This window comes from Elgaria multicarinata, chromosome 14 (genome assembly GCF_023053635.1).
Source record: "Elgaria multicarinata webbii isolate HBS135686 ecotype San Diego chromosome 14, rElgMul1.1.pri, whole genome shotgun sequence".
Taxonomy (NCBI): Eukaryota; Metazoa; Chordata; class Lepidosauria; order Squamata; family Anguidae; genus Elgaria; species Elgaria multicarinata.
Window position 1 is genome coordinate 1,151,188 of NC_086184.1, and position 9,095 is coordinate 1,160,282.

Here is a 9,095-nt window from a genome sequence, read left to right on the forward strand (position 1 = left end):
AGCTTTCAAAGCTTTATTTGCATGAAGGGCAGTAGGTGTATATATAAAACATTCTACATTTTCCCTTCCAGCCACCTTCAGTTCTGTTTCGCATCAAGACTGGAAGCAGGTCGATTGTCCCTCCTACCTTGTCTGCATTAGGAAACAGGTGTACAAGTTAAGATCTATCACCTTGGGTGTGTATCAAATGATCTCCAAACACCAGAGTCAAGTTTAGCTTGTCTAGAGAATTGCCTTTAAAGTGGTTAGTCATCCTTAAATACACCCCTTTCTCTTTCACATTGACCAAGGTGTAGAGGCATCTCTTTTTACCAGCCAGGCACAAAGTCATCACCTTGCCAAGATTAGGCCCACAGAATGGTTTTCAGAATGATTCTGTGTTAAGTGTCTGATTTCAATACTTGTCAGTGTTTTGCATCCTAAGATAGCTACAATTTTCATATTTTGGACATGTGAAACATTGTTTATGAATGTTAAGACAAGCAATGTTAAGAATTTGAGTGCTTAGAGAGGTTTTTTTTTAAAGAACTCTAATAACAACAACAATAATAATAATAATAATAATAATAATACACATCTTAATATATGAAAACATATTAACCTTAAGGTATAAACCTCTACGCTTACAGTATAATCCGCAAGTGTAGATAATATTTAATTCTAATTCCTTATTTCTTCTTTCCTAGTAAAATATTAAGTGTGTGTGTGATCAGGTCAGCAACTTGCCCAGTCTTCTGGAGTATTTATATCCTCCCATGCCTCTAATACCATTTCATTTCACTTCATTTATTTCATTTCTATACTGCCCAACAGCTGAAGCTCTCTGGGTGGTTTACAAAGATTAAACCCTTAAAAAGAATTATTAAAAACAACAACATACAATCATATAAAAAGACAGCAAACACAGAAGCACAAATAATCAACAATAAGAAAAATCTACGATCTGATTAAAAATCTCATCATATGCTACCAAATTTATTTATTTATTTTATTATGTTTATATACCGCCTCATAACCAAAGCTCTCTGGGCGGTTTACATCCAACCTCCTTACAACCAATGAAGCTCACACATCAAATATTTCCCAGCAGTTAATCAGAAAACCTAGGATGGAAAGAACTCCCCTAAAATCAATTGCTTAGAACGTTAAGTCATTGTGTGTTAATAACACAACCCTAATATGATCTGGGACCTGATTTGGAAAACAAGCCACAAACTTGTTTGAGCACAACATATGCATACGGTTTGCTGCATACTCCCGGCATCCAACCCCGGCACGGTGGCACCACAACCAATTATAAACTCTACAGTTGTTGTGTTTTTTTGGGGGGGGGCAGGGAGTGTAATCTGATATGAAATCAGGGAAGACAAGTTTTTGGAATGCTGTGTCTGTTGCTGTTGTTTTCTAGAGCCTTGATATTACTAATGAGACTGAATAGTTAAACGTTTGGCTGTTTTCTCTTCTCTTTTTAATGTAACTCAGGGTGGATGCTGCATAAACATGGCGATGAATAAAAATATTTTGGAGGCCTGTGCTCCCTTTGTACTTGGGCAGGTTCACAGGTGTGTGTAAGCCAGGGCTGGACCCTGGGGCTGAAGTCCAGGGCCTCTAAATGACAGCCAGAGAACCACCCGCCATGGTCATGTCAGGGCGGACGCTGCTCACCACAGAATCCTCGCTTCATTTAAAAAAAAAAATTGTCAGGGGGCAGGAAATCCAGAACGCACATGGTTACAGACACTCAATTTGTTCTTTTTTACCTTTAGAACATATTATCTTTGGGTTGGAGAGTAGAAGGGCACGTGCTTTTGGATGAAAGTGGGAGGCAACTTTCAGACCCCAATTTCTCTGAGTCACTTGTGACTTTGAAGAGAGGCAAAGTCATTTTGGAGTTGAAGATGAGTAAAGGTGAAATAGGAGGGGGAGAACTGTATTTCAGATTAAATGGTCTCCGAGCAGCAACACTCATATCTGGCAAAGAGAAGGGGCAAACATTTATATTTGTACTTTTGTAAACCGCCCAGAGAGCTTCAGCTATGGGGCAGTATATAAATTTAATAAATACATTTTAAAAAACCCACAAAATGGTGCTTCTTTCTAAGGAGGTGTGTTTATCATAGAATCATAGAATAGTAGAGTTGGTGGGGTCTTTAAGGCCATCAGGGCAACAGAAGCAAATGCCATTTTATTCCTATAGTCTTGATTCTTTGAGTGAGTTTAAAATGCAAAACTGTGTATGCACAGACTATTTCTTTCTTTTTCAAATCAGAAATGGCAAATAGGGTTTTAGCCTATCAGGAAGTCAAAGCAGTTGTAAACCATGGAATGGCTGCCTCATGCCCCCCGCTCCCACCCCGGCACAACAGCAGGGTCTAAAATTACCCAACTGCGCCACACACTCACTGCCTGTTCACCTAGAGAATCATAGAATCATAGAACAGCAGAGTTGGAAGGAGCCTACAAGGCCATCTAGTCCAACCCCCTGCTCAATGCATGAATCCACCCTAAAGAAGAGGCCAAGACAGCAGACGCAAAAGCAGCCGTGGATTCAGGGCTGTCTCCTGAACACAGCACAAGGCCAGTTGCCAGGGGCCAGTCTTTCTCACAATAGAACTGAGAGCCAGACTCCAAACCGATCCCAAGCGAAGCGAGGTAAATGATTCACAAAAGCTTATTGACACAGCAGGACTGGCAGGCCGCTTCGTCACGCTAACGAAACTGCGATAAGCAGCAAAGCAGGAAGCCCCTGATTGGGCTGCCAGGTAACCAGTCAAGAGGGATTGTCAAAGTTCAAGTGAACAAACACGCCTGAGCCAGAGGCGGCAGCAAGTAGGGGCAAGTCAGCATCACCCTCCCAGCCCGTCGCCCCTCCCAGCCCGTCACCCCTCCCAGCCTGGCTTAGCTCGGCTCCACCTTGCGTTGCTGGAGGGGGAAAAGGGCAAAGTGGAAAGAAAGCACCTGAACTTTTGCTTAACCCTTTCGTGGCTCTCGCAGGACACGCCAAAGAGAAACGCTCCTCAGAACTGCTACTTCTGCCTCTAGAAATCACTTCACTGGCGATTGTATGTGATGTTCTAAGCTTGTTTGAAAGACCTTGCCATGTCATGTTAGAGAGGTCATGTTATGAGGAGGCTATCAAGTAGAAGAATGATAAACTTGCCTCCAGAAGACTGATGAAGTTATGACTGAATTCTTCCAGCCCAGTCTCCTGTCTCCAACAGAAAATAAATAACTATGCTTCAGATAAGAGTGCAAAACTTTGGTGTCTCTAATTTGTCTTGAATGTGAGAGCTTCACGACTCCTTTGGTCACACATTTGTTCAGAGTCAAAACCCATTGCTAACAGTTCCTTGGTTATCAGGCTAGCAAAAGCACAGCTGTTTTTATAACTTGAGATGTACAGGATGCAAATGGAGTCACATCACACCCAGGAGTCCTTCCCTCATCAGTGCCAGAGTGAACCGGGTGCCGGGCACCCAGCCACAGCCTTGCATACGCAAACAGCAGGAATGACTGCTCTTCAGGCTTCAAAAATGTGCACTTTTAATGCTTTGTGGGACATCTTGTTTATCACCCTGGCAGGCCTGTTGTTGTTATACCCATTTTACAGAAGAGGCGACAGATCACAAAGTGAGTAGTCACTTGGAACTGCAAGTAGGGATTTCAAACCAGCCCATCACTTTCTTGGCCAGTGTACGTCATATATTTTAGTATTTGTATTGATTGCATTTTATGGATCTATGCCCCACTATTTTTTTGGGGGGGGGGAGTCTTCTCGCAAAAGGAAATATGGATCATCATCAGAATAAGCTGCAATAATATTTAGCAAGCAAGACACACGTTGCTCACAGGGAAACTCCCGGACAGTGGCATCATAGCAGGGGCTTTGAGCTCTGCTCTCTCGCATGCTTAGCAGAATGATTAATCCAGCCCCAGAAATAGGTTATGGGGTTTGAAGGAAGGAAGGAAGGAAGGAAGGAAGGAAGGAAGGAAGGAGACTGATCGAATCAGCACACGCAACCCGGCTGTTACGTCATCACAGGCAAGTGAACTCAGAAGATCCCACCCAACTGAGGAAGCAGGGATGCGTCGCAGCGGCCTCTTACCTGTGCCCAGGATCCTGCCCCGTTCCAAGTCCGGCCGGGGCACGAGGAAAGTGTATGTGTCCAAACTGAAGCCTGGTTGGCACCGGGCTGCCGTCTCCTCACAAAGCCACGTTCCAGCCTGGCAGGCAGGAAAAACAAGTATGAATCAAGAGCCGGCCAGTGCCACTCCTTGGAGGAGACATGGCGGGCTGGGGAGGGGGGGGGAGTCCCCAGACTCTTCCTCCTGAGGAGGATTTAGCAGTTTTTGCATAAGGGAGACCCTTTGGGGGGGACGAGCCCACCCACACCTCCTAATACCCAGGTCTGACCAAGCAGCCCCCCTCCTGCCCCGTGGTCTCTTGTTGGGCCAGTGAAAACGTTTTCCAGGCTACCAGCACAGCCAGCCACCCTCAAGAGCCCAAACAGCACAGTGTCTCAAGGCAGCTTTGCCTCCTTCAGGGTGGCCCCCAACAGTTGGATTCCCTGGTCTGTGGTTGCAATGGCCAATACAGGACTGGGGGGGGGGAAGGTCCTCCTCCTTTATTAACATGGGGTGCAAGGGGGACAGTCGCGGTGCTGGAGCCCCGGTGTAGAGGTCCAGCCTGGCACGCCCATAGCCCCGGGCTGAGACCCTGACAAATTGAGGGGCGATGATTGCCAAAGCCCAAGGAAGAAGCCAATGGGGAAACCGAGGTGAGACGTGGGGCGGGAGGCAGTTGCCTCTTTTGGGATCCCGAAACCCCCCCCCCCGAAGGAGCGCCCCCGCCCCGAGGATCCTGCCAGGGAGTGAGCCATGGTCCCTGGCCAGGACTTGCGAGCCCCGCAGGGGCGCAGAAGCGTGCCTCTGAGCATGTGGAGCGCGGCTCCCCCCTCCCGCGCGAGGAAAGGGCTTCCGAGTCGGGCGCCCCGTCCGGCCCCCTCTTACCTGGAGAAGGAGCAGCAGAAGGCAGCAGAGCCCCGACGGGCGTCCAGCTGGGGTCGCCATCCGAGCGAGAGGCAGGCGAGCGCAGGCGTCGAATACCCGGGACGCTTTGCCACCCCGGGCGAGCGCTCCTCGGTCCCAGCAGGTGGGAGGCTCCGCCCCCGGGGAGGCCCCGCCCCCAGGTGTGGAAGAGGCGGGGCCCGGCCGCGTCATCCGTCCCCGTCCCCCCCGCCCGGTCCTTCTTGTCCACAGCCAAGACGGGGCGCCCGCCCGGATCCGCAGGTGCCGCGGTGGGAGGAGCTCGAGAGCGGAGGCAGAGGGAGAGGAGAGGGAGAGGGAGAGGGAGAGGGAGAGGGAGGGGGGATCCTGGGTCGGCATCCCTCCCTGCAGGGGAGCAGTAGCGGCGCAGCGAGAGTGCTGCTCCCTGAACAGCTAGCTTTCTGCCTGCAGGCGTTTTCCTTTTTGCCCTGGGGTGCGGCCCCTCAGGACTTCTGCTTCAGGCGTAGCCCCAGCCGGGTGTGCGTGTTGCTTTCTCGCCGGTGAAGGCCCCCTCGGAGGGCTGCGGAGGAGCCGGGCGAGCGATGCGCCTGGCCGAGCCGCCCGCCCCATCCCACGCCCTGCGCTTCTTCCCCCGGGGGCGCTGCACGCACCCGACCCGACCCGACCCGACCCGAGGGGGGCTTGCGCTGGGCGAGGGCTCGGCCCCGAGGAGGACGCACCGCCGGGCTGACCCGCTGGCTTTTAGAAAAGCCTTCCCCGGACCCGGGGCAGCCAGCTGGGCCCGCGCGTGGATCCAGACACGCACTCCGGCCGTTTAGACTTTCAGGCTTTGATGCTCCTGGCCTGCTACGAAGTGGGGCTAATTCAGCGCCAGCCAGCCAGCCAGGGCCGCAGCAGCAAGCGCCCCATTCCCTGCGTGTAGCCACGAGAAGCGCGAAGGCTCGCGGCGGCGGCACCAATGGAGACCAGGGACCGGCCGCACTGAGCAGGGGGCTGGACTCGATGGCCTTCTCGGCCCCTTCCAACTCTCCTGTTCTAGGATTCTAGGCCCCTGTTTAAGGACCTCGAGGGGGATGGCGAGGAGAGCCGGGAAACGGGGCCACCCGTGACGTTTAGGGCTGTCGAGACAATGCATTAAAACAGGGCTCCTGCGAAGTGCGCCCCGGGCTGGCAGCGCTGCGGGAGGCCGGCGAGGATCCTCGCTGCACAGCCCGTCCTCGAAGAGCAAAACGCTGCGGAGAGAGGAAAGACCGCGACGCTCCGCTCGCTCTCTGCGGCGGCTGCTCGTAATCCGCTGCTAGGGTTGATCTTATTTTTTATTATTATTAAATGCATGAGTCACCCTGAAGTTCTTGGAGCAACACTTATGATAAATGTTTGAATACAACAAAACAGTGAAAAGAAAACAATCGCACATTCAAAAATTTTAAAAGAAAGCTTTACAAGCAGCAACAGTAATTTAAAATAATTTCAAAGAGGTAAAGATTCAAGCAACTAAAACATGGGGAAATACTGCTTTAAAACATGGGAAATAGTATTTTTATATTAAATATGTCATTAAAAATAAAGCAAGCAGCAGTTAAAAATTCTTTATAAAGGTTTTAATTTTTTTAGTGAAATAAAAGGTCTTTGCCTGGTGCTGAAAAAGTCAACAGGCCTCCCCAGTTGAATTTTAAGATGCCTTTTTAATGGAGTGCCGCTTTTAATGATGCACTGATTTAAATTAGTTGTATTTTATGGTGTTTTTATTTGTGTTGTACCCTGCCTCAATCCAGAGGGAGAGGCGGGTAACAAATATATTATTACTATTAACAAAAATAGGCACCAGGCAGACCTCCTTGGGGAGGGCATTCCAGAATTTGGAGCCACCACGGAAAAGGCCTGCTCATGAGTAGCCTCCCACTGAATCTCTGTAAGTGGGGGTATTTGGCGAAGGGCCTCCAATGATGATCTTAGGAGGGAGGGAGGCACAGGTAAGACGATACAGCTGTGGTGGCCCTTACCTATTTTGGAATTAGCCCTCCTGACTCACATCCTTCCTGAACCTTTACAGTCAGCAGTCCCTGAAGCAAGCAAATCATATGTTGGAATTAACAGAATTCCCTTTGATTTAAGCTAGTCTTCTCCAACCTGCTGTCCTCCAGATGTTTTGGATGACAACTCACAAGGGCTGGGAATGATGGGAATTGCAGTCCAACACATTCGGAGGGCACCAGGCTGGAGAAGGCTAGCTTACAGCAACCACTGCACTCCACTCCCAGCAGATAGGTGAAGTTGAGATGGTTTAGAACATTTCCTTTGCCCTAAGGACTTGGTATAGAAGCGGTTAATGCCCCACCTCAATATATCCTACATGATTGCTTATCTAAAAACCCTAGAAGGAAGTTTTTAGGTCCTTAGTTTTGATGGTGCACAGCGTCAGCCGTCCCACTGGTCAAATGTTGATAGATCTTCTTTTTAAATGACTCATAGTTATGCTTAAAGGGGCGCAAGCTGCTGTCTAGGATGGATTCTGTATCTCTCTATTCAGAAGTAGGTCGTCCCACTGAGTTCAACAGGTCTTCCTCCCAAGTAAGCAGGTATGAGATTGCAGCCATAATTGGTGAAGCTGTAAAGGCAGCAAATGGGGACAGGTGAGGCTGCTTGTGTGATAAACTGTCCTGATAAATGTGCCCTTGGGGGACGTGGCTGTTTTAATTTCTCTTCCATGTTGCTGCAATGCCTTTGGCCACGCAAGGACTGACGGGTCCCTCGGGTCGAAGGGAGAGTGCCCTCTGGTGGTGCCTGCCAGGTGTCACATCTGCCCCACCCAAAGCCACACAGGGAGGCCCTCCTGGCGTCTTCCGCGCTTCCTACTGACCAGAGGAAGCCAGAGGTTGGCTAAACGGCAACCAGCAGAAGACCTCTTTCTTGGGGAAAGAATTTGATGAGCAGGAGGGTTCATTTCTGCATAACCTGTGTGCTTCTTTCACTATTTTGGGGTTGCACGGCTCTTAAGTATTTCCTGGCCTCTGCCCAAGACACAGGCGGGGACTTAAAATCCAAGCACCCCCCCCCCCACACACACACACACTGCTGCGACAGTGCCCGTGAGTCACGCTGGCATCCAACCAGCCTGCAGCCCCAATCCATAGGAGGCACGAGGAGTTCAAAGTGTTGGTGTTGACCTTTAATAGGCAGGCTGAATGTGGGTGCCCCTGGCCTCTTTGGCAGTGCCTCTCTCCCTCTGCCATGGGGGTCAGGTGTATGGGACCTGGTAGGGGGCACTGCAACACTCCAGCACCCAGAAATTGCCCACCCCGATCTACAAGACTGGGGAACCTGTGGCTCTCCAGATGTTGCAAAACCAGAGTTTCATTCCTCCCCGCTGGCTGAGGCGGATCGGATAGGGACCAGAGTCCAACATCATCTGGAGGGCGGCCACAGGGTCCCCAGCCCTGATTGACATTTTCCAAACTCCCCTCTCTGGTTGTTGCTTCCTGGCTGCCCTGCCAGCGGCTGCCTCCTCTTCCGGGCTCTGCCTTCAGGCTGGCAGGCAGGCTGACCCACCCCCATCAGTGGCTTCATGGAGAAGGAAAGGGGGGCTGCAGCAGGAAAAGCCAGTCAGGTGAGCACTGGGACTGGCAGCCAGCCAAGGGGGCCCTGGAGCCAGGAAAGGTAGAGAAGGGGGCAATGGCGGGGGGGGGGGGGCTGCAGGCCCTCTCAGCTTGGCTGCCCTAGCCGCTGAAAAGGGACTCCGGTTTCAAGCCATTCTCTCCCCACCTCCCAGCTCACATGAGAAGCTTTGTCCTGGAATGTGCTCCTGGCAGGTGTGTGTATTGGGGGGAGGAATCACTGGATAGGAAGGAGAGGGGTTGTGTGGGAGGAAGCTGAGCCAGGCAGGTAGAGCGAAGGAGGACAATGCAACAGCAACCTCTTTTGCCAGCCCCCTGCCCTCCCTCAACACACACACACACACACACACACACACACACACACACACACACACACACGGCTTGCAAGCTTCCAGGTGTGTTGGACTACAACTCTCACCATCCTCAGCAAGCTGCCACTCAGTGTCGACAGTACTGGGCTAGCTAGGCCAAAGG

General features: G+C 50.9%; 1 protein-coding gene across 1 annotated transcript in view; it reads right to left on the minus strand.

Annotated features, from left to right (window-relative positions):
• CDH1 (cadherin 1) overlaps positions 1-5,105 on the minus strand; it is a 32,508-nt gene extending 27,403 nt beyond the window's left edge. Inside the window, exons 1-2 of the mRNA XM_063140966.1 lie at positions 5,011-5,105; positions 4,107-4,224 (exon numbers count right to left, since the gene is read on the minus strand). Coding sequence (XP_062997036.1) covers positions 4,107-4,224; positions 5,011-5,070 — 178 coding nt within the window. The 5' untranslated portion in view covers positions 5,071-5,105. The remainder of the gene's footprint in view (positions 1-4,106; positions 4,225-5,010) is intronic.
• Between the last annotated feature and the right edge of the window lie 3,990 nt (positions 5,106-9,095).